Consider the following 27,340-nt stretch of genomic DNA (forward strand, 5'->3'; position numbering starts at 1 on the left):
GTGAGGTGATTGGCAGCAGCGAGTAGCCAATCAGGCGGAACACCGTGGAAAGGACGTCCTGTAACTACCAACCACCTGCACCTGCCGCTCACAGCTTCACTAGAGTAACATGAAAAAAATAGTCTGATGGTGTCCTCATGCACAGTGACCGGCGGCCATGTTCTTATAGTCTCCCAATCACAGAGCAGCTGGGGCGGGGCCAAGAAGGCTTTAGCTGCCATTTTGTCATAGATGTTCCTTACACAGCCGGAGCAAGGTAACGTGTCCTGCTGTATATATTATATTATTATTATTATATGGGGGAGAGGGTACTGTACAGTGATATGAGGGGGCAAAACACAGCTCCCAGCACACACAGATATGTGGTATTATTATATAGGAAGGAGGGGACTCCAACATGACCCCTTCCATCCGGTACAAAAAGCTCTGCTCCTGGATTTCTCTCTTAATTGATTATTGCAGCCACCTGTGGTGAAACACCTGTCTCATCGATTTGCTCAACACAGATGGCTGCAATCATTATTTAGGTGGGAAGTCCAGGAACAGAACATTTTGTACAGAGTGGAAGGGGTCATGTTGGAGGGTAGGATAACAGCTCCCGACACACACTGATATGTGGTATTATTATATGTGGAGAGTGGACTGTACAGTGATATATGAGGGGGAATAACACAGCTCCTAGCACACACTGATATGTGGTATTATTATTATATAGGGGATGGGGACTGTATAGTGATATATGAGGGGGAATAACACAGCTTCCAGCATACACTAATATGTGGTATTATTATATGGGGGAGAGGGAATAACAGCTCCTGGCACGCATTGATATGTGGTATTCTTATTATATAGTGGAGAGTGACTGTACAGTTATTTATGAGGGGGAATCGCACAGCTCGAAACACACATTGATATGTGGTTTTATTATTACATAGGTGGAGGGGACTGTACAGTGATATATTAGGGGGGAATAACACAGCTCCTAGCACACACTGATATGTGGTATTATTATTATATAGGGGATGGGGACTGTATAGTGATATATGAGAGGGAATAACACAGCTTCCAGCATACACTAATATGTGGTATTATTATATGGGGGAGAGGGAATAACAGCTCCTGGCACGCATTGATATGTGGTATTCTTATTATATAGTGGAGAGTGACTGTACAGTTATTTATGAGGGGGAATCGCACAGCTCCCAACACACATTGATATGTGGTTTTATTATTACATAGGTGGAGGGGACTGTACAGTGATATATTAGGGGGGAATTACACAGCTCCCAGCACACACTTATATGGGCTTCTATTATTAAATAGGGGAGAGGGGACTGTACAGTGATATTTAAGGGGGAATAACACAGCTCCTAGCACACACTGATATGTGGTGTTATTATTATATAGGGGGAGTGGACCGTACGATGATATATGAGGGGGAATAACACAGCTCCTAGCACACACTGATATGTGGTATTATTATTATATAGGGGGAGTGGACCGTACAATGATATATGAGGGGGAATAACACAGCTCCTAGCACACACTGATATGTTGTATTATTGTTATATAAGGGATGGGGACGGTATACAATCGGGAAGCCGGCTGCCTTAATACCAGCAGCCGGCTACCCGACTGTCATATCCCGGCGAGGGTGAAATGTCGGGCGTCTAGATGTAGACGCCTGACATTTCCCAACGCCGGGAGACCGGCTCCCGGCATCCCGATCAAAGGGATGCCGTGCGCCGCGAGCGGACAGGCGCGGGGGGGGAGGGTTAGGTTTAGGGCACCCGGGGGGGACTTAGGGTTAGGCACCCCCCCGGGAGAGTTAGGGTTAGGCACCCCCGGGGGGGACTTAGGGTTAGGCACCCCCGGGGGGGGACTTAAGTTTAAGCAGCGGGGAAGGGGGGGTTAGGTTAGGCACTTAGAGGGGGATTAGGGTTAGGCACTTGAGGGGGAGTTTAGGGTTAGGCACCCCTAAGGAGGGTTAGGTTAGGTCAGACAATACTTACCTATCGACGATCGGGATTTCCAGCGCTGTCGGGCTTCCGCTGCTGGGAACTCTGCTGTGGTCGGCCAGGCGCTGCTATGGGGACTGTACAGTGATATATGAGGGGCAATTACACACTGCAGGCACACACTGAAATTTGGTACTATTATATAGTAGGAGAGAGGACTGTAAAGGGGGAATAACACCGCTCCCATCACACACTGATATGTGGTATTATTTAGGGGGTGGGGACCATACAGTGATATATGAGGGAGAATAACACAGCTCCCAGCACACACTGATATGTAGTATTATTATATAGGGGGAAGGAACTGTACAGTAATGTATGAGGGGAATAACACAGCTCTCAGCACACACTGATATGTGGTATTGTTATTACATATTGGGGAGGGAGCTGTGCAGTTATATTTGAGGGGGAATATCATAGCTCCTGGCACGCAATGATATGTGGCATTAATATTATGTAGGGGAGAGGGGACCGTACAGTGATATATGAGGGGCAATAACAGCTCCCAGCACACATTGGTATGTGGTTTTATTTTTATATAGCGGGGGGGGACTGTACAGTGAAATATGAGGGGAATAACACAGCTCTGGCACACACTTATATGCGGTATTATTATATAGGGGGAGGGGACTGTATAGTGATATATGAGGGGGACTAACAGCTCCTAGCACACACTGGTATGTGGTATTATTATGTAGGGGTTGGAACTGTACAGTGATATATGAAGGGGAATCACAGCTCCCGGGACACACTGAGCTGTTGTACTATTCTTAAATAGGAGGAGAGAGGTCTGTACAGTGATATATAAAGGGGGAATAACACCGCTCCCAGCACACAATGATATGTGGTATTATATAGGGGGTGGGGACCATACAGTGATATATGAGGGGGAAAGGGGGAATAACAGCTTCTGTCACGCACTAATGTGTGGTATTATTATTATTATATAGGGGAGAGAGGACCGTACAGTGGTATATGAAGGAGAATAACACAGCTACTAGCAAACACTGATATGCAGTAGTATTATTATTAATAATGATAATAATATTATTATATAGAGGGAGTGGATCATACAGCTCCTGGCACTCACTGATATGTGGTATTATTATTATATAGTTGGAGGGGACTGCACAGTGATATATTAAGGGGGAATTACACAGCTCCCAGCACACACTTATATGGTGTTTTATTATTATATAGGGGAGAGGGGACTGTACAGTGATATATAAGGGGGAATAACAAAGCTCCCAGCACACACTATGTGGTACTATTATTATATAGGGGGATAGAGGACTGTACAGTGATCTATAAAGGGGGAATACCACTGCTCCCAGCACACACTGATATGTGGTATTATTATTTAGGGGGTGGGGACCATACAGTGATATATGACGGGGAATAATACAGCTCTCAGCACACCATGATATGTGCTATTGTTATTAGATAGTGGAGAGGGGGCTGTACAGTTATATTTGAGGGGGAATAACACAGCTCCCAGCACACATTAATATGTCGTATTATATGGGGGCTTTTATTATTATTATGTGCTTTTATTATTATATTCGGGGGAGGGGATCTTACAGCGAAATAAGGGGGAAAACACAACTCCATGCCCACACTGATATGTGGTATTATTATATAGGGGAGAGTGTACTGTACATTGATATATGAGAGGGAATAACAAAGCACCAGCACACACTGATATATGGTTTTATTATTTATATAGGTGAGACGGTACTGTACAGTGATATATATGAGGGGGAATAACACCGCTCCCAGCGCACATTGATATGTGGTATTATATAGGGGTTGGGGACCATACAGTGATATATGAGGGGGAATAACACAGCATCTGGCACACACTAATATGGGGTATTATTATATTTGGGAGAGGGGACCGTACAGTGGTATATGAGGGGGAATAACACAGCTCCTAGCACACACTGATATGCAGTATTATTATTTTTATTGTTATATAGGGGGAGGAGACCGTACAGTGAAATGAGGGGGAATAACACAACTCCTAGCTGTGGTACTATTATTATATAGGAGAAGAGAGGACTGTACAGTGATATATAAATGGGAAAAAACACCGCTCCCAGCACATACTGATATGTGGTATTATTATATACAGGTGGGGACCATACAGTGATATATGAGGGGGAATAACACAGCTCCTGACACGCAATAATATATGGTATTATTATTATGTAGGGGAGAAGGGACCGTACAGTGAAATATGAGGGGGAATAACAGCTCCCAGCACACGCTCATATGTGGTAATATTATATAGGGAGAGTAGACTGAGGGGGAATAACAGCCTCCAGCATACACTAATATGTGGTATTATTATATGGGGGAGCGGGGACCGTACAGTGATATATAAAGGGGGAATAATACAGCTCCTGGCACGCACTGATATGTGGTATTATTATTTATATAGGTTTAAGGGGACTGTACAGTGATATATATGAGGGGGAAAACCACAGCTTCCAGCACACACTGATATGTGGTATTATTGTAGAGGGGGAGGTGACTATACGGTGATATATGAGGGGGAATAACACACCTCCCGGCATACACTAATATGTGGTATTATTATATGGGGGAGAGGGGACCGTACAGTGATATATAAAGGGGGAATAACACAGCTCCTGGCACGCACTGATATGTGGTATTATTATTTATATAGGTTTAAGGGGACTGTACAGTGATATATATGAGGGGGAAAACCACAGCTCCCAGCACACACTGATATGTGGTATTATTGTAGAGGGGGAGGTGACTATACGGTGATATATGAGGGGGAATAACACACCTCCTGGTATACACTAATATGTGGTATTATTATTATATGGGGGAGAGGGGACCGTACAGTGATATATAAAGGGGGAATAACACAACTCCTGGCACGCACTGATATGTGGTATTATTATTTATATAGGTGGGAGGGGACTGTACAGTGATATATATGAGGGGGAAAAACACAGCTCCCGGCACACACTGATATGTGGCATTATTATTATATGGGGGAGAGGGGACCGTACAGTGATATATGAGGGGGAATAAAACAGCTCCCAGCACACACTGCTATGTGGTATTAATGTATTGGGGGAGGTGACCGTACAGTGATATATGAGGGGAATAACACAGCTCCTAGCACACACTGATATGCAATATTATTATTATATAGGGGAGGGGACCGCTCAGTGATATATAAGGGGGAATAACACAGCTCCTAGCACACACTGATATATGGTATTATTTTTATATAGGGGGTGTGAACCGTATAGTGATATATGAGGGGGAATAACACTGCTTCCAGCACACACTGATTTGTGGTATTATTATTATATAGGGGTAGGGGACTGGACAGTGATATATGAGGAGAAATAACATAGTTCCCAGCACACACTGATATGTAGTATTATTATAGAGGAGGAGGTGACTATACAGTGATATATGAGGGAGAATAACACACTTCCAGCATACACTAATATGTGGCATTATTATATGGGGGAGAGTGGATCGTACAGTGATATATAAAGTAGGAATAACACCGCTCCTGGCATGCACTGATATCTGTAGAATTATTATATAGGAGAGAGGGGACCGAACAGTTATATATGAGGGGGAATAACACAGCTCCCAGCACACATTGATATGTAGTTTTATTACTATATAGGGGGAGGGGACTGTACAGTGATATATGAGGGGAATATCACATCTCCTGGCACCCTATGATATGTGGTATTATTAAATAGGGGAGAGGGGACCGTACAGTGATATATGAGGGGGAATAACAGTTCCCAGCACACATTGATATGTGGTTTAATATTATATAGGGGGCGGCGACTGTGCAGTGATATATGAGGGGGAATAACAGCTCCCAGCACACGCTCATATGTGGTATTATTATATAGGGCGAGTGGACTGTACAGTGATATATGAGGGGGAATAACACAGCTTCCAGCATACACTAATATGTGGTATTATATGGGGGAGAGGGGACCGTACAGTGATATATAAAAGGGGAATAACACAGCTCCTGGCACGCACTGATATGTGGTATTATTATAGAGGGGGAGGTGACTATACAGTGATATATGAGGGGGAATAACACAGCTGCCGGCACATGATTATATGTGGTATTATTATACAGGGAGAGGGGACCGTACAGTGATATATGATGGGGAGTAAAACAGCTCCCAGCACACACTGCTATGTGTTGTTATTATTTTTAATAGGGGGAGAGGACAGTACAGTGATATATGAGGGGGAATAACACAGCTCATACCACACACTGATATGCGGTATTATTTTTATATAGAGGCAGGGGACTGTACAGTGATATATGAGGGAGAATAACACAGCTCCTAGCACACATTGATATGTGGTATTATTATTATTATTATTATTATTATTATTATTATTATTATTATTATTATTATTATATAGGGGTGGGGACTGTACAGTGATATATGAAGGGGAATTACACAGCTCTTGGCACACACTGAAATGTGGTACTATTATTATATAGGAGGAGAGAGAACTGTACAGTGATATATAAAGGGGGAATCACACCGCTTCCAGCACACACTGATATGTGGTATTATTATATAGGGGATGGTGACCATCCAGTGATATATGAGGGGGAATAACACAGCTCCCAGCACACACTGATATGTGGTTTTATTATTATATAGGGGGAGAGGACTCTACAGTGAAATATGAGGTTGAATAACACAGCTCCCAGCACACACTGATATATGGTATTACTATATAGGGTGGAGGGGAGTGTACAGTGATATATGAGGAGGAATAACACAGCTCCTGGCACACACTAATATGTGGTAATATTATATAAGGGAATGTGACTGTACAGTGGTATATGATGGGGAATAACACAGTACCCCACACACATTGATATGTGTTATTATTATTATATAGGGAGAGGGGGCTGTACAGTGATATATGAGGGGAATAACACTGCTCCCGGCACACACTGTTATGCGTTATTATTATGTAGGGGGAGAGGGGACCGTACAGTGATATATAAAGGGGAAATAACACTGCTCCCAGTACACATTGATATGTGATATTATTATTATATAGTGGTGAGGACCGTACAGTTATATATGAGGGGGAATAACACAGTTTCTGGCAAACACTGATAGCCGTGGTATTATTATTATTATTATTATTTTATAGGTGAGAGAGAACTATACAGTGATACAGTATATAAAGGGGGACTAACACCGTTCCTTGCACACACTGATATGTGGTATTATTATTATATAGGGGCAAGGGAACTATTCAGTGGTATATGAGATGGAATAACACAGCTACCAGCACACACTTATATGTGGTGTTATTATTTTATAGGGAGAGGGGACCTTACAGTGAGATATGAGGGGGAATAACACAGCTCCCAGCAGACACTGATATGTGGTATTATTATATAGGGGAGAGGGGACTGTATTGTGATATATAAGGGGGATTAAAACACAGATCTCAGCACACACTGATATGTGGTATTATTATTGTATATAGTGTTCACTCTAGCTCCGGCTGCAGGCAGGGCGGCGGAGCTAGAGAAGGGGCGTGGCCATTGAATAGGGGTGTGTCTATAAGACACGTCACCCTGTTCGTTACTCTTGGGGGTGTGCCCGGCACTTACGGACACGCCGGGCAGCCCCCAAGCACTGCTGACAGGAAGAATAGATGCCGGGCGCTTGCGGATCATCACACATTTCCCCACCTTCGGGACACTGCGACCCGCGGGTGAAGACGGCACCCGCAGGCTGTGAGGGCAGGGCATTTTTTGCCCTCCTGAAGGAGGACAGGGCGCTGCACCCCGCTAAAACAGCCTAGTGGGAACGCTAATATAGTGGAAAGGGGACCATACAGTGATATATGAGGGGGAATAACAGCTCCCAGCACACATTGATATGTGGTGGTATTTTTATACAAGGGGGAGGAGACTGTACAGTGGGAATAACTCAGCTCCTGGCACACACTGATATGTGGTATTATTATATAAGGGGGAGGGGACCGTACAGTGATATATGAGGGGAAATTACACAGCTAACAGCACACACAGATATGTGGTATTATTATTATATACACCAAGAGAAATCATGCGCTAGTTAGATATAAACATATAATTAAAAATATAAAATATTGATAAACTGACAGCAGCAACTCTTCAAGAGACTGTGTTAGCTCTCAAAAAAGCCTATAAATAAGCCACTAAATTAACTAGAATGATGTTGCGCTAATACATCTCATAAGTGAAATATCAACTCATTAGAACAACTTGGTATGGCAGAAATTATACAGGACGCCCTCCTTTTCTTAAGAATGTTTCTAAATATCTAGAAATGAACCAAATTCGCATTGAACATAATATATATATATATATATATATATATATATATATATTATAGCGACTATAAAACTATAGCCATAAGTATATTGGGCTATACTGTGTAAAAAAATTAGATAAAATATTGTGAAAAGCACCAGGTGCTAGTAAGCCAGTCCGAATATATACTATAGCAATCATAACGATGATATGTATCCAGTCTGTAATAAACAATTTAAAACATTCCAATAGAAACGTGTTGGTAATATCAAAGTTACAGTCATTGCACCTTCATAGACAAGTACCAGAATGATTAGTGCTAAACAGTTTATCTCACCGCATATACAGAAGCTGGTTGTGCTTCAGCCTTTCTTATAGAGCCACTACAGACTCGTCTGCACTCCTCTGAATAAGTGGTTATGGGTCTCCCGTCTTCTGCCACCACAGAGCGGCGTCCCGGATGTCAGTACTGTTTGCTCCGTAAAGCTGTATACAGTCAGTCCCGGGCGTGGATTTTTACTGATCGACCGACCGTGTCATACTGTAATAAGTAATTGCAGTGGACCAATAATGTTCCAGTGAGAGAACCTGTAAACTCCAGCTCCAGCTGTCGGTGTACTATCCAGCACAAAAGCACTAAGGTGTAAGCAGTTAAGTATCGAATAACTGACGCATTTCGCTTCATAAACGGAAGCTTTATCAAAGAGTACTTATGCTGGACCCGCAACTTGCCCCCTCATGGCTCAATCTAGCTTGTATTTTTGTACGAGTCCAGTGGTATTGTAAGTGTGTTATACAGCTGCTTGTGTCTAATTGAATCCGCCCCTAATCCTGGGGAGGTGAGTAGATCATGGAGTGTCACAGTGACATCACCATAGTAATAATACAGTGATATCACTTATTTCTTCAGGGTCCATATGGTTCCACAGGGAGACATTGGGGTGTAGGTGGGACCTGGAGGACCAGACACCAACAGCAAAGCTTTTCAATCTCAGGATGCTCCGGTCCTTCCCCCTATACCCCGCCCACAGCCTGAGAGCACTTCAGTTTCGTTAGTGTCCAGCAAGGAGCTGGACCACCATTATAACAGGAGGCTGCCTTATGCAGACCATTTAATTTATTTCTACCAGAAGGGTGAGCAGAACCAGACTGTCCTTACGACGTCTGGGCTGCCACCCCGCCACGATGTGACTCCAAGCTTGTGCTAGGTACTCCTTTCTCCAGGGTGGACTAGCTAGCAAGCGGACCTCTCTCACTCTGACTCCATCTCCGGAGAAGAGGAGCCACCCTCTAAGCTAGATATACCTGCTCTTGTTAGAGCTGTAAAATCCATTTTACAAATTGAAGAGGATGAACCCGCTAGTATGAAAAAAAATTCACTTTTGTGAACGACAAAAGCTAGTTTTACCAGAGTTCCCTCAATCAGACCTGCTATCTGGTCACATGAGTGAAGCTTGGAATATGCCTGGTAAAAGGTTTCAAATGCCAAAATTATTCAGTTCCTTTTACCCTCTTCCAGCTATTGATTGCACTAATTGAGAAATTCCCCCAGCGGTGGATTTTCATGTAACTCATTTGGTTGAAAATGCCACGTTACCCATTCACACTGTGTTCTCCCCAGGCTGTTTTTTGCGGGCGCAATGCCCGGCAAGAAACAGCTACCGCCCGGCACTTCCCCCCACCGCAATGCCGCGTCTTCTGCCCGGCACTCCCCCCCCGCCCCAATGTGCCGCGTCCCCTGTTGCCCGGTCATCCTCTATGGGGCATATTCAATTGGGCACGAGGTTTAGCAAGGTAAAAAACCTTGCGCCCAATTTTGGATAACTGCGGGTATGCGTGCTCCTGATACTTGTGGTATCCAATTTAAGAAAAGTGGTTTGCGGGGTTTTCAGAGCTGAGAACTACGTCGCGTGAAGAAAAAAAATTCTGCACTTACCTGCCCGTGGGTCTCTGGCTCCCGGTGGCCTCCCCTCTATCTTCTTACTGAAGAGGGGGCTGCTGGGAGTCTTGGGGGCTGCTGGGAGGCTCCAGGAGCTGGTGGGATGGGCAAGGGCTGCTAGGACATGTAGTTCTCCCAGTGCTCATTCCGGAGGGGCACATTGACACTGAGAGGGTACAAATACACCAGGGGGTCACACACATGCACACACGCACTCACTCATACACACACACTACATACTCACCTCTGCTGCAGGAGACTGGGTCCCGACACTGGATGCAAAAGACAGCACTTCGGAAGGTTTGTATTACTAACTAATTAAGCTAATTGGAAACATCCAATTGCTTAATTAGTCCTATGGGGTGGTGCCGCCGGGGTCCCAGAGCAAGTCCCACTTATTTTTCCTAAAATTAACGTTTTTAGAAAAAAATCACACTTACTCTGGAGGTGCGAGAATAAAACACTTCCGGGGCTCAAAATAATGAATATGCCCCTATGTGTCCTTGTTGACACGGATGCCGGATGTGACGCTGAGCGCCTACGTCACATGTTCTTCACGTCGGTGGCTCCGTGTCCGCCGGCAATAAGGACACTTTAGTGAGGGTTTCGGGACGTGGCGTATTGGGACGGGGGGAGGTGCCGGGCAGGGGACGCGGCATTGTGACAGGGGGAGGTGTCATGCACAGGAAGCGGCATTGGGACGGGGGAGGTGCCTGGCAGGGGACGCGTCATTGGGGCGGGTGAGAGTGCCGGGCAGGTAATGCGGCAACAGGGCAGGGTAAAGTTGTCTATCACAGTGCAGGGGCGGTGTCAGAATGGAAGGCAAAGATCCCTCCCCCTGTATAAGGCGCACTGTTCAAGCGGGAACAGTCGCCTGAACTGATTAAAGAGAGTAGACCTGCGTCCACTCTCTCTGTGTTGGAGCTAAAAAAATAATCTGGGGACAGTATTTGGATGCCAGCAAGTGGGGACAGTGGGTCTCATTCAGACCCGTTAGCTCGCAACCGGGTCGATGTTTAGGTCCGGCGCGCGCGCAAGCCCCGGAGCCACAGAGAAATTCTCTCGCTCCGGAGCACACTACAAAAGGGGCGGCTGTCGTTGTTGATCGTCAGCTCGCCCCGTTTTGTAGGCAGGGCGGAGGGTGGCTATACAAACTGAGGCGTTCCTGACAGAACGCCTGCCATTTTGTGGGCGGTCGCACTGACATCAGCAGGCTAGCGGTTGCCGAGACCCAACCTTAGGGTCTCGTCGCAAGCTCCGATGGTCGCGATGGTCATGACCATCGCGACCATCAACCTGGTCGGTTGCTAAAGCTGTGGGTGGTAACCCACAGATTAGCTAGCGACCAGGAGGCTGCACTAAAAAAAACAAGCGGCCGCCCTCATTCAGAACGAGCGGTCGCTTCTTCTAACCGACTCTGAATGAGGGCCAGTATTTGGGAGTCTGAAAGTGGGGCCAGTATCTGTGGAGCTGCTGTATAAAAATATATTCTGTGCAGATTGCATGTGAGAACAGTATCTGTGGGGTTGTATAAAAAATACATTCTGTGTAGCATGCAAGTGGGGACAGTATCTGTGGAGCTGTATAAAAAATACAATCTGTGTAGCCTGCAAGTGGGGACTGTATCTGAGGGCTGTATAAAAATTATATTCTGTGTAGCCTGCAAGTGGGGACTGTATCTGAGGGCTGTATAAAAATTATGGGCCTGATTCAGACCCACTCGCGAGCGGCTGTCCGCTCGCAAGTGGGTCGATGTTCTGTACTGAGCATGCGCACGACGGAGGGAGCTCCGTCGTGCGCATGCGCCAGACGCGACGAGCGAGGGATTTTCCTTCGCTCGTAGTGTCTCTTCAAAGGGGGCGTGCTGTCGATGTTGACTGACAGCACGCCCCCTTTGGTGGGCGTGCCGGGGGCGTGCCTCCCTGACGGGGGCGTTCCCACGGGAACGCCTCCCGTCAGAAGCCGGGCCACTGACATCACTAGTGATGTCAGTGGGAGTGATTTTGGCTCTGATAGAGCCAAAATCACTCCGGAGCTTGCGGTTGAAAACCTCAACCGCAGGCTCCGGCTCGCAGTTTCGATGGTCGCGATGGTCAAGACCATCGCGGCCATCAAACTGCACGCTCGGATAGGCTGTGGGTGGTGACCCACAGCTATACGAGCGTCCAGGAGGACGCTCCATTTTCATGGAGGGCGGCCCTCATTCAGAGCGTGCGCTCTGCTCAGAGCGTACGGCTCTGAATGAGGGCCTTAGTCATTAAGCCTCTGACGAAGCTGTCATAGACCTAGAAACACGTTAAAGGGACCCTTTATACCCTTTGGAGTTTGGTTTTCTCTGGTCAACTGGCAATCATTTATCACCATCCTATTAGGCTGTGGGTGGTCACCCACAGCTATACGAGCGTCCAGGAGGACGCTCCATTTTTATGGAGGGCGGCCCTCATTCAGAGCGTGCGCTCTGCTCAGAGCGTACGGCTCTGAATGAGGGCCTATATTCTGTGTAGCCTGCAAGTGGGGACTGTATCTGAAGGCTGTATAAAAAATATATTCTGTGGTGCCAGCACTAAATAAACTGATGCTGATTTCATAAGAGGGACCAGATCCTACAGACTTTGATTATGGAAAAAGGTGCAGATGACTAGGCCTCTAAGAAGAGAAGAATTAATATTTAAATTGTTATTTCAAGTTTAAATCATTATGAGGTCAGGATTTAAAACATTTTATTATTGCGAAGGCCCCCACCCGGCTACTTCTTGAAGCCATCCGGTTGGAAAAATTTTCTGGGGAGAACACTGACACTGCTACCTCCTTGAAGGCAACTACAGATAGACGTATAGAAGCTTGTCATAATCTATTTACTCTCTTACAGGAGCTATTACTTGTCCTGCTAGGGCTACGGCCTGGGTGGCAAAAGCCATTGAGAGTTGGGCAGAAGCCCTAGAAGAAACACTTCTCTCTGATGCTTCACAGGAACAACTCTCCTATGTATCTCACATTAGCAATGCAGCCTCCTACTTAGATGAGGCAGCTATGGATAAGGCTTTCCTGGCCTCCAGGATATCTACCACTTCCATAGTGACCCGTAGTATTGTTTGGCTCCGTTCCTGGAAAGCAGATTCAGATTCAAAACGGGCTCTGGAGACTTCCCTACTCGAGGGACATCCTATTTGGTCCAGACCTAGATAAAATTGTGACTACCTTGGGGGTTAACAAGACTGTGTTCCTGCCCTCTGCATATAATACAAAGCCTCGGATGTCATATTTTCAGTCCCTTTGCCCTCAAGGAAAAGTCAAAGGTCAGTCGTTAGTCTTTTCCACGACACCACACATCAGCCAAGGCCTCCAAGCTTAGGGCTAAACAGGCCTGGCCTAATGGACATCCCCCAGCCAAATCTACAGACAAGCCTGCAGCCTGATAAGGCAGGCCTCTCCCTGGGGGATCTCAGGGTGGGAGACCGACTTCTATTCACCCAGGTTTAGCATCAGACCATGTCAGATGCCTGGGTAAGAGAAGTGGTCTCTCACAGATACGACCCCTCCTTCCTGAGGTGACCCCCCCAACAGTTCTTTTGCCCAGGACCTGCATCTGACTCAACCAAGGCCCTGCTGCTCCACAAAGCCATTCAGTCCTTACTGAATTCTTCAGTAATATTTTGGGGCCCCTCCTCACAACGGGGCAAGGGCTATTCTACCCTTTTCTTAGTTCAGAAGCCCAATGGGTATCATCGGCCTATCCTCAATCTCAGATCTCTGAAAAAGTTTATCAGAGTGCCCAGGTTTTGTATTGAAACACCGTTCTGTTATCCTAGTTATGGAGCCTGGAGATTTTATGGTTCCCTGGACATTCAGGAGCTTACCTACATGTGCCAATAGCGCCTTCTCATCAACAATATATCTGGTTTGCTATACTACAGCAAACAACCAATTTCAGGCTCTACCGTTTGGCCTCTTAACGGCCCCTCGGTTTTTACTAAGATTATGGCAGTCATGGCGGCCTCACTTCGTCGTCAAGGGATCAGACAGCTCCCATACTCGGATGATCTTTTGCTGTTGGCAAGCTCCCCAGAGACTGTTCAACACCATCTGCAGGTAACCATTACCTTACTACACATTCACGATTGACCAATCAACTGGAAGAAGTCTTCCCTGACACCCTCTCAAAGGATGGTAAATTTGAGAGCCCTCCTGGACTCTCGAGTTCAGAGAATCTTCCTGACGGCAGACAAGAATTTCAGTGATACAGTACAGACTACGCAGACTGCTTCACAGTCACGAGTCGATTCACTCTGCAATGCAGGTCTTGGGAGCAATGGTATCAACCTTTGATATGGTGGAGTTCACCCAGTTTCACTCCAGACTACCTCATCTGCTCAGATCCCAGACGATGAGCCTCCCCACAGAGGTTTGCCTGTCCCTAGCCTGGTGGCTGCAGACTCCCCATTTGAACCAGGGTTGTTCCTTTTTGATCCTGGATTGGGCTTTCCTCACCACAGACGTAAGCCTCCGAGGGTGGGGCGCAGTAACCGGCAACACTCCCTCCAGGACCGATGGTCTCCAATCGAGGCAATGTTGCCATTCAACATGCTGAAACTTTGAGCCATATACAGAGCTCTCACTCAGTATATTCTGAAAAGCAGGCCAGTACAAGTACAGTTCGACAACGCCACAGCTGTGGCCTATCCCAATCATCAAGGTGGCACTCGAAGTCAGTCAGCAATGACAGAGGTGTCCCGCTTTCTCACATGGGCCGAATGCAATTTCACAGCCATGTCCGCAGTGTTCATCCCGGGGATTCTGAATTAGGAAGCGTGGATGAATGGTGGACAAATGGGGTCTTCTAGAAGTGGATCTCATGGCTTCAAGACACAACAACAAACTTCCAATTTATGGAGCAAGAACAAAGGACCCCGACGTGGCCTTCATAGATGCCTTGTCGGTGACATGGACTTTCCAGTTGGAATATCTCTTCCCTCCAATATCCCTACTTCCTCGAGTGCTTCGGAAATTTAGACAGGAAGGAGGCACAGTCCTGTTAATAGCTCTTGCTTGGTCCAGACGTCATTGGTACTCAGATCTTCTAAGACGGAACATCTTTAACTTCCTCTACGAGTAGACCTGTTGTCTTAGTGTCCCTGTCTACATCTGGACCTAGCCCATCTGTCTTTAACGGCTTGGCTCTTGTGATTTCCCTCCTAACGGCTAAGGGATTTTCTAGCTTTGTGGTCCAGACCATGCTTAGAGCACGTATACCGGCCTCAGCTAGGATTTACCACAGAACTTGGAATTCATATTACTCAAAACTATGCCTTTCTCAAATTCTTGCCTTTCTTCAGGCTGGACTGGATCTAGGCCTCCGCCTAGCATCTCTCAAAGTTCAACTTTCTGCTTTGTCTATCTGATTTCAATGCAAGATTGCCTCCATGTCAAATGTCCACACCTTCATGCAAGGTGTATACAGATACAACCTCCCTTTGTCCCTCCTGTGGCTCCATGGGATTTGTCAGTGGTGCTCAAAGCACTTCAGGTACCTCCATTCAAACCACTGGAATCTGTGGATTTCAAATGGCTCACTGTGAAGACTTTCTTCTGGCTATAGAATCTGCCCATAGGGTATCGGATTTAGGGGCGCTTTCATGTCACAAAGAACTTCAATAACCTCTATTTGAACCTCTGGAATCGGTGGATGCCAAATGGCTCACTAGGAAGACTCTGTTGTCCTCGCTATAGCATTTGCCCATAGGGTATCAGATTTAGGGGCGCTTTCATGCCGCACCCCCTTTTTGATATTTCATCAGGATAGGGCTGTTCTTTGAACCCGCCCAGGCTTCTTTCCCAAGGTAGTTTCTCACTTCCACCTGAATACAGAAATTGTGGTTCCGACCTTTAATTCCCCAGATTTCTCGGCAGGTGAGGCCTCTTTGGATGTGGTCCGTGCTCTAAAGACCTACGTGGACTGTACTACTTCCATCAGGAAATCGGACTCCCTCTTTGTTCTTTATGGAGTCCACAAGAAAGGATGGCCAGCTAACAAACAGATTCTGGCCAGATGGCTTCACATGACTCACAGGCTTACACGTAGTCTGACCTTCCTGTGCCGACTACAGTCTCTGCTCATTCTACTCACTCTGTGGGTCCCTCTTGGGCAGCCCAGCGTGGCGCCTCAACTGAACAGCTATGCAAGGCGGCCACCTGGTCTTCCCACCCTTGAACTGCTTTGGGACTTCCCTGTGGAGCCCTATGGACCCTGATGAAAAAAATGAGAGCTATGGTAAAACTTACCTTTATTAACTCTTTCTTCAAAGTCCATAGGGTCCACAGGGCACCCACCCTGATGCACCTGGCTTCTATGGGTTTCTTCTATTGGTCACTTGTTTCCTTCTCTTTGTGAGAGTGTAATCCTTTAGTGTACCAGTCTACCTTTGCTCCTGCACTTGGGCTTGTTAACAAAACTGAAGTGCTCTTAGGCTGTGGGTGGGGTATAGGGGGGAGCACCAGAGCATCCTGGGATTGAAAAGCTTTGCTGTTGGTGTCCGGTCCTCCCTACACCCCACTGTCTCCCTGTGGACCCTATGGACTTTGAAGAGAGTTAACAAAGGTAAGTTTTACCATAACTCTCATTATCTATAGTAATATAGGGACATAATTGGAGAGGGGAGGGATCTGGGAGTGTCACAGTACTTTTATCTATAGTAATAATACAGGGACATGAATGGGGAGGTGAAAGGGTCTGGGAGTGTCACAGTGACATCACTTTTATCTATAGTATTACAGGAAAATGACACAGGAGATGAGGGGTCTGGGAGTGTCATAGTGATTATAGTAATAATACAGGGACATGTATTGGGGAGGTGACTGCTATGAATGTTACATGACAGTACCACTAGGTGATGTGTTTGGATGATGACTGTAACATTGTGTGTGTCAGGTTCCTATAAGGTGTCAGGATGTCATTGTCTATGTCTCCATGCAGGAGGGGGAGTATATAGAGGAACACAAGGGTCTGTACAAGGACGTAATGATGGAGAATCACCGTCCCCTCACATCACCGGGTAAGAGGAGACTTTCATTTTTTGTTCAGGGGAGAGCAGTTATGGGGACCCCTTATATACACACATCACCTGATAATCACATATATACAAGGTACTCAGTCACTGTGTGTCTCCTACAGATGGACCCAGTTACAGAAATACCCCAGAGAGATGTCCCCATCTTTATTCACAGGATTGTACAGAGGAGAATTACAGGATCCCACAGGAGCATCAGGTAGGTGGGAAATAGGGTCTCCCCAAATACCAACGTGACTGTCACTATATGATTTATAGAGCATCTGTTTATTTCACATACATTCATATAATATTTACTCTAAATTAAATCAGACTTGATTATTTTATGGTCATTTAGAGTGAAGATCTTGCTGATATTAATGTAGAAGATACAGTGGGAGAAGAAGAGGCATATGTGACTGATATTAAGGCTGAAGATATAGAGAGAAAAGAAAAGACGTATGTGACTGATATGAAGGCAGAAGATATAAAGGGAGAAGAGACGGATGTGACTAATATGAAGGCAGAAGATACAGACGGAGAAAAAGAGACATATGTGACTGATCTGAAGGCAGAAGATACAGAGGGAGAAGAGACGTATGTGACTGACATGAAGGCAGATGATATAATGGGAGAAGAGACTGATATGAAGGCAGAAGATATAGATGGAGAAGAAGAGACGTATGTGACTGATATAAAGGTAGAAGTTATAGAAGGAGAAGAAGAAACCTATATGATTAATATGAAGGTAGAAGATAAAGAGAGAGAAGAGATATTTGTGGCTTATATCAAGGGAGAAGAAGAGACGTATGTGACTGATATGAAGGCAGAAGATAAGGGAGAAGAAACGTATGTGACTGATATGAAGGCAGAAGATAAGGGAGAAGAGACATATGTGACTGATATGAAGGCAAAAGATACAGAGGGAGAAGAGATGTATGTGACTGATATGAAGGCAGAAGATATAGAGGGAGAAGAAGAGACGTATGTGACTGATATGAAGGCAGAAGATAAGGGAGAGGAAATGTATGTGACTGATTTGAAGGCAGAAGATAAGGGAGAAGAGATGTATGTGACTGATGTTAAGGCAGATGATATAATGAGAGAAGAGACTGATATGAAGGCAGAAGTTATAGAGGGAGAAGAAGAAACCTATATGATTAATATGAAGGTAGAAGATACAGAGAGAGAAGAGACATTTGTGGCTTATATCAAGAAAGAAGATATAGATGGAGAAGAAGAGACGTATGTGACTGATATGAAGGCAGAAGATAAGGGAGAAGAGACATATGTGACTGATATGAAGGCAGAAGATATAGAGGGAGAAGAAGAGATGTATGTGACTAATTTGAAGGCAGAAGATACAGAGGGAGAAGAGACATATGTGAGGGGTGATCAGCAGTGTAAGGAAGAGGAAATCCCTACAGATATGACCACAGGTGAGTAATATAGAATTAAAACAGAAAAGAATCACATTAGCATACACTTTGCACTACAACATAGTGCCGTAACTAGCAGTGGGTGACCGGTGCTGTCGTACAGGGTGCAGAGGCTCTGTGGACAGCACTGTCTACTCCCCTGGCCCTTGCTCCTGACTATCAGGGTGCCTACAGCCAGGATTGCTTCTGGGTTATTTGCAGAGCGTCTTGTGGACGGGCACCATGGCCAGTACTACATAGGATAATATGCTGAATATTGTTGCTCACTTCCTAATAAGAACTAGTAGCCATTTCTGTACAGCCATGTCCAAATTTTTTGATAATGACAAGTATCGGTTTTCACAAAGTTTGCTGCTTAATTGTTTTTGATGGCAATTTCCATATACTCCAGAATGTCATGAAGAGTGATAAGATGAATTGCAATCAATTGCAAAGTCCCTCTTTGCCATTACAATGAACTTAATTCCAAAAATATTTCCACTGCATTTCAGCCCTGCCACAAAAGGACCAACTAACATAATGTCAGATATTCTCTCATTAACACATGTGAGAGTGTTGACGAGGACAAGGCTGGAGATCACTTTGTCATGCTGATTGAGTTAGAATAACAGACTGGAAGCTTTTAAAGGAGGGTGGAGCTTGAAATCATTGTTTCTCTGCTAACCATGGTTACTAGCAAGGAAACACATGCAGTCATCATTGTTTTGCACATAAAGGGCTTCACAGGCAAGGATATTGCTGCTAGTAAGATTGCACCTAAATCAACCATTTATCGGATCATCAAGAACTTCAAGGAGGGAGCTTTAATAGTTGTGAAGGCGCCTTCAGGGAACCCAAAAATGTCCAGCAAGTGCCAGGACCGTCTCCTAAAGTTGATTCAGCTGCCGGATCAGGGAACCACCAGTGCAGAGCTTGGTCGGAAATGGCAGCAGGCAGGTGTAAGTGCATGTTGAGTGCATGTGAGGTGAAGACTTTTGGAGGATGGCCTGATGTCAAGAAGGACAGCAAAGAAGTCACTTCTCTCCAGGAAAAATATCAGGGACAGACTGATATTCTGCAAAAGGTACAGGTATTGGACTGCTAAGGACTGGGGTAAAGTTATTTTCTCTAATGAAGCCCCTTTCAGATTGTTTGGAGCATCTGGAAAAACACTTGTCCGGAGAAGGAAAGGTGAGAGTTACCATCAGTCCTTTGTCATGCCAACAGTAAAGCATCCTGAGACCATTCATGTGTGGGATTGCTTCTCAGCCAAGGGAGTGGGCTCACTCACAATTTTGCCTAAGAACACAGCCATGAATAAAGAATGGTACCAAGACATCCTCCAAGAGCAACTTCTCCCAACCATCCAAGAACAATTTGGTGATGAACAATGCCTTTTCCAGCAAGTTGGAGCACCTTGCCATAACCCAAAAGTGATAAGTAAGTGTTCGGGGAACAAAACATCAAAATTTTGGGTCCATGGCCAGGAAACTCCCCAGACCTTAATCCCATTGAGAACTTGTCAATCCTCAAGAGGCGGCTGGACAAACATAAACCCACAAATTCTAACAAACTCCAAGCATTGATTAGGCAAGAATGGCATGCCATCATTCAGTATGTTGCCCAGAAGTTTATTTTCAGGATGCCATGGCGAATTGCAGAGGTGTTGAAAAAGAAGAATCAACACTACAAATATTGACTATTTGCATAAACTTAATGTAATTGTCAATAAAAGCCTTCGACACTTATGAAATGCTTGTAATTTTACTTCAGCATACCATAGTAACATCTGACAAAAAGGTCTAAAAACACTGAAGCATCAAACTTTGTGAAAACCAACACTTCTGTCATTCTCAAAACGTTTGGCCATGGCTATACATTGAAGGGATCGCCATGAGTGCGTGGAACACGTCTTTTGGGATGAAATAATTTCCGGCCACACTACTTGCCTGCTTTTTTATAGTGGAAATTTGCAATAAAAAATATTCATATAAATATTCCCCAATATGGTGACCTGTGTGCATTTTTAGCTTTTCTTTCTGTACATTCCATGGATATTGCTCAACTTTCCTGTAAGCCTGGAGGCAACAGTGTCTTGTTCACGTGCCTTCGGCTTTCATGGTCTTGTATAGGCCTGGCCAACTTGCGGTCCTCCAGCTGTTAAACTACACATCCCAGCATGCCTTGCCACAGTTATAGCATTTCCTAAAAGCCAAACTTTGCAAGGCATGCTGGGACTTGTAGTTTTACAGCAGCTGGAGAGCCACAGGTTGGCCAGGCCTGGTCTAGTGTGTCAGAACATATATCTATAGTATATGGGATATACTCTCCTATGATGCTATAAAGTAAACTCCAGCACAAGCATCGTAAAATATTAAAACAAACATGTCAGTACCTTGGTTTATCCATATTGTACATGGTACAAACTGCGTGGCGATAGTAATTCCGTATACGAATGCAATACAGAAAGACAATTGCTCTCTGATGTGGTCGGTTCCCAAGCCACGGGGCTGAGATGGCCACCATGGCATAACTTGTGCTATGGCACCATCAGAGGAAATATTGGCATTATAGGCTTTATGCTGGCTGCATATGTAATGATGTAGTACGTACAGTGTTTGCAGCTGGCTGTGGTATCTAGATTCATCTGGTGGCTGCACCACCAAGGCTGTTACCTCTCAGTGCTGGGCACAGTTGAAATAATGTACACTGTTCAGAGTACGAGAGGCTGTATTGTAATTCCTACTTACTGTATTTATATGTACAGATATAAAGCTATATATACTAGGGTGGTCCAAAAAATAAAACATTCACAATTTCTTTCTCCACAAGGTTATTTTTATTCCTTAGTAAATCAATGGGTAGTACACCAAAACATTTTCCAAACAAACAATATTTAGGGATCGCCCTATATTGAACTTTTCTAGTCTTAGATCTTCGTCCTCAGATAGTTGAATACGTTGCGGAAAATCAGGTAGCTGTGGACCTTTTCATATTTTTTACCATTTTTTCTTTGGTTTTCGTAGACACTCGATTGTCAAAAACTGCTAGAGCTGCCAAGTGTTCAGAAAGAAACCAGAGATATCTGGTAAAGCAATGTAAGCTTTCTTACCAATTGTTACATTAGGCTAGATGTTTAGGAGACTTAAGAGCTCGATGTCATTATATAGTACTCTAATTCCCAATGGAGCTTCATTCCACTACTTTACATAAAGCAGACTTACAAACAAAGCCAAATTCACCATGTTGTTTGCCTCTAGATGTTAACTGGAACTGATTTAGAAAGGGACATACTTTCAGAGCGTAAATACCATTACCCATCCATAGAGCGTGGTGATTAGGACCAGGAGCTCTAAATGTTTCCCTGCTATTTCCACCACCAAGAAACAAAAGAGATAAATGCGAAAGCTCTCGATAATGGTCTCTTGGTTGCTGTTTTTCCAGTACATTTGGTAAATATTCTAACATTTTCTATCGTAATCTGTTTAATACAGAATCTTGGAAGAGGGCAATATCCATTGCACTATAAACATTTTTATTAATACTTCTCCATTCTTTCTGAAAGCGGTTGAAAATTCCAACTTCTGGGCCTCCAGTAGAGCCGAATGTACATGAGAAGACATTTGAAAGCATAATCTCCATTTGTGTCAGCTTCCAGAAAGAAAACTTCTAGGCAACCACTAAACTACAACGTACAAAGCTAAAATTTGGTACACAAGTTACTACATTATAATGGACAGAAATAGTCTATGTGGAGGCATGATTCAAGCATCTTTGTTTTTGACAATGTTAAAGTGGACCATCCAAATATATACCTGTCATATGTATTACCCTGTGGCCTCAGGGCAGCTAAGTTCCGGACTGTAGGGCTGTAAGGTGTGTACCCTCTATCTGAGAGGAGTGAACCTGTGTAACACCTTGTATGCTTTGGAATAACTGTCTTTGTACAGACAAATTTAGAAGCACTTGCCTTAGACACCTGCATCTGCTTGTATCCTGTGACTACCAGAGTAGCGCCAAACACTAATTCCAGCTGTTCTAGTTGGAGCCCATTGTCTTCAAGCTCTCTGCCAGCTACCCTGTGCAGACTGGTCCACAGTGAGAGATCAGTGGCAATAAGCCAACACCACCCAGGAGGCATTAGCAGGAGTCAGTAACAGGTAGTTGCTGACAGTAAGAATCCTTAGGAGTGTTGAAGTAAGCCCCAAAAAATTCTACGATCACCTGGAGGGACAAGGACATCTGGCACTTTGGGGCTTGTGACCACCGCTGACAATCTGTGTGTATCCAGTAAAGGACAGTATAGGGATTTGTTCATATTTTGCTCAAAACATTTAAGTTTGCAGCCCGGCGTCAGGAGTTACCTAATTTTCTGCAACTTCCTACTCTATGAATGATCCTTCATACACCACTAACTTGTAGTTACATCTTCCTCGCCTCCCAGCTACTGAAGCTAATTGTGAAACGAAAACCTATTGCCACGCGGCTGGTAACATGTAACGTACGTATGGGAACACCCAGTACTGGCCTAATTTATTTAATTTCAAAATTGTGCCTAAAGACCTGAATGCTGTCAATCAAGCCAATATGAGACTGTTTTAGGTGTGGCTCACTAAACTATTCTTGTTTAGGCATTAGCCTCTGGATCTGGGAGGTGAGCACATGTTACCAGCAGTTTAATGGTGTTTGCATATACAATATAAATACTTGCAAGAATCTTGATACTAGGCTGCAAGCATAAATGTTTTGCTTAAGTCCTCGTGCTTGGATTATAGATGCACCCAGGTTTGTACTGATGTCGCCAATGCTGACAGCAATTGTCTTTATGTTTTGTATTAGAATAAATATCTAAACCCTGTGATTACTGTAGCATAGCATAATATGTGACTTATACATTGTACCATGAAACAACGGAACTTCCCCATTTGTTGCTAATTTGGGGACCTGTCACCATAGTCTCTATTGGAAAACTATCCTTGTTACAGGGAAACAATAAACTTTTTTCATATATTTATTTTATTCTCGACAGATGGATGTAACAGAAGGAAGATCTCAGAGGGACATATCATCTTATCTACAGATGGTGAAATAGAAGATCACGACATCACCCGAGATTCTTTAGGACAAAACCCTAACACCACAATTATACATCCAGTACTTCACAGTGCACATTTGTCATCTAATCCCTCTGATTATGGGGAATGTTCTCCTGAAACCTCAGATATTGGTACACCTATTACAGCACCTGCAGTAGATAAAATATTTTCCTGTTCTATAGACACCCAACAGAACACAAAAGTCATTAAAGACCAACCAACTAAAACCAATGAAAAGCTCCATCCATGCTCTGAGTGTGGAATTTTTTTTATCTATAAATCAGCTCTTGTTACACATCAGAGACATCACACAAGTGATAAACCATTTTCATGCTCTGAGTGTGGGAAATGTTTTACACAGAAATCAAATCTTGTTATACATCAGAGAAGTCACAAAGGTGAGAAACCGATTCCATGCCCTGATTGCGGGAAATGTTTTACACGGAAATCAGTTCTTATAAGACATCAGAAACATCACACAGGTGAGAAACCATTTCCATGCTCTGAGTGTGGGAAATGTTTTACACAGAAATCAGCTCTTGTCAGACATCAGAGGACTCACACAGGTGAGAAACCATTTCCATGCTCTGAGTGTGGAAAATGTTTTACCAGAAATTCAATTCTTGTTATACATAAGAGAACTCACACAGGTGAGAAACCATATCCATGCTCTGAATGTGGGAAATGTTTCATGTACAAAACATATCTTGTAAAACATCAAAGATGTCACATAGGTGAAAAACGATTTCCATGCTCTGAGTGTTTCAAATGTTTTACACAGAAATCACATCTTATTAAACATCAGAGAAGTCACACAGGTGAGAAACCAATTTCATGCTCTGAGTGTGAGAAATGTTTTAAACAGAAATCAGATCTTGTTATACATCAGAGAAGTCACACAGGTGAGAAACCGATTCCATGCCCTGATTGCGGGAAATGTTTTACACAGAAATCAGTTCTCGTAAGACATCAGAAACATCACACAGGTGAGAAACCATTTCCATGCTCTGAGTGTGGGAAATGTTTTAAACAGAAATCAGATCTTGTTAAACATCAGAGGACTCACGCAGTTGAGAAACCATTTCCATGCTCTGAGTGTGGACAATGTTTTACCAGAAAAACAATTCTTGTTATACATAAGAGAACTCACACAGGTGAGAAACCATATCCATGCTCTGAATGTGGGAAATGTTTCATAGACAAATCATATCTTATAAGACATCAAAGATGTCACACAGGTGTGAAACCATTTCCATGCTCTGAGTGTGGCAAATGTTTTACACAGAAATCACATCTTAATAAACATCAGAGAAGTCACACAGGTGAGAAACCATTTCCATGCTCTGAGTGTGGCAAATGTTTTACACAGAAATCACATCTTATTAAACATCAGAGAAGTCACACAGGTGAGAAACCAATTTTATGCTCCGAGTGTGGGAAATGTTTTACAGCCAAATCAAGTCTAATTAGACATCAGAGATGTCACACAAGTGAGACTACCTCATGAAGGTGATTGAGAGAATGCCAAGAGTGTGCAAAGCTGTCATCCAAGCAAAAGGGGGCTACTTTGAGGAATCTAAAATATAAAACATTTTGATTTGTTTAACACTATTTTGTTTACAACATAATTCCATATGTGTTCTTTCATAGTTTTGATGTCTTCAGTATTAATCTACTATGTTGAAAATAATGTAAATAAACAAAAGCCATTGAATGAGAAGGTGTGTCCAAACTTTTGACTGGTACTGTACACTCTGCAGTGTCTACAATGTATCATTTATTATAATCCTTATATGAATACTATATCTATTCTGCAGCTCATATACACTCCATGGTGTCTACAATGTATCATTTATTATAATCCTCATGAATACTGTATCTGTTCTACAGCTCATATACAGTCCGTGGTTGCTACAATGTATCATTTATTATAATCATGAATACTGTATCTATTCTGCAGATCATATACACTCCGTGGTGTCTACAATGTATAATTTATTATAATCCTCATATGAATACTGTATTCTGCAGCTCATATACACTCCGTGGTGTCTACAATGTATAATTTATTATAATCCTCATATGAATACTGTATTCTGCAGCTCATATACACTCCGTGGTTACTACAATTTTTCATTTATTATAATCATGAATACTGTATTCTGCAGATCACATAGACTCCGTGGTTACTACTATGTATCATTTAATAAAATCCTCATGAATACTGTATCCATTCTGCAGATCATATACACTCCATGGTGTCTACAATGTATTTTTTATTATAATCTTTATTTGAATACTGTATCTATTCTGCAGCTCATATACACTCCATGGTTACTACAATGTATCATTTATTATAATCCTCATGAATACTATATATTCTGCAGCTCATATACACTCCGTGGTGTCTACAATGTATCTTTTATTATAATCCTCATATGAATACTGTATCTATACTGCAGATCATATACACTCCGTGGTTACTACAATGTATAATTTATTATAATATGAATACTGTATCTATTCTGCAGATCATATACACTCCATGGTGTCTACAGTGTATAATTTATTATAATATGAATACTGTATCTATTCTGCAGATCATATACACTCTGTGGATTCTAGTATCTCTCCAGGATAACAAATTTTAAAAGTTATGATTTTTTGTCCCAATGGGGCTGCAAAGCGAATCATCAGGGGGTATAAATTACAAATAACAAACCTTAAAGGAGATCACACAGGTAAATTCCCGTTTATTATCAGCCCCAATTTGACATTCATTATCTGTCATCTGGTTACGTCACATCCACATTATGTACAGTTAGAACATGTATTTATATTTCCTGAAATAACATCAGCAAGTGTATCTGACATTATTGAGAAATGAATAGTATGAGGCTGTGCGGAGACTACTACCAAAAATTTACAGGATGGAGCTTATATTCTTTACATAACCTACTCCCCGCACTTTTCATGTATGTTCCTGTACAATCAGATAGGGATCTGTTAAGCTATATAGGTCCGTATTAAATTTGAGGCGAAGACCAGTCAGTAATTTATCGCCGATGATGTAATTTTCGCCTTTTTCAATTATGCCCGTATTCAATTTCATAGACTTTTCGCCGCTGCTAAAAGTCTTTGTAAAAGAAATGGGGATAAGCTTTCTCCACAGAATAGGTGGCGAAAAACAATGCACAATTGGGGTTAAGGGGTGCAGGCTTAAAAAAAATAGCCTGCACCCCTGGGAATGTCCCCTAAAACTGATGTGTGTCAAAAAAAGTAATAAAAAAAATCGGGACACCACAAAAAAATTAACTTTCATTTTGGGGGTGGAAAAAAAAATGGACACACTTCTAAAGTAGCGAAATTGATTCCAGAGGAGTTCCCAAGTATGCGGGAGGTGTTTTCTTCATTGCGGGTGCTAGCGGCAGGTGCATTTTTGAAGAATTTTTTAAAATC

At 43.5% G+C, this 27,340-nt stretch overlaps 1 protein-coding gene across 3 annotated transcripts; it reads left to right on the top strand.

Moving 5' to 3' along the window:
- The first annotated feature begins 233 nt into the window (after positions 1-233).
- On the top strand, positions 234-25,583 carry LOC148508121 (uncharacterized). Of its 3 annotated transcripts, none has more exons than XM_088445166.1 (5): positions 234-256; positions 17,295-17,373; positions 17,493-17,587; positions 17,726-18,806; positions 23,815-25,583. In XM_088445166.1, the coding sequence occupies exons 2-5, from the start codon at positions 17,340-17,342 to the stop codon at positions 25,386-25,388; spliced, it is 2,784 nt and encodes a 927-aa protein (XP_088301292.1). In that variant the 5' UTR covers positions 234-256; positions 17,295-17,339; the 3' UTR covers positions 25,389-25,583. The 3 variants fall into 3 exon arrangements, with proteins under 3 accessions (XP_088301292.1, XP_088301293.1, XP_088301291.1); XM_088445167.1 differs by lacking the exon at positions 234-256 and adding an exon at positions 8,834-9,035; XM_088445165.1 differs by lacking the exon at positions 234-256 and having other exon boundaries at positions 17,289-17,373.
- Positions 25,584-27,340: the final 1,757 nt, after the last annotated feature.

The sequence above is a fragment of the Taudactylus pleione genome, unplaced genomic scaffold (assembly GCF_031769625.1).
Source record: "Taudactylus pleione unplaced genomic scaffold, aTauple2 ptg000377l, whole genome shotgun sequence".
Lineage (NCBI taxonomy): Eukaryota > Metazoa > Chordata > Amphibia > Anura > Myobatrachidae > Taudactylus > Taudactylus pleione.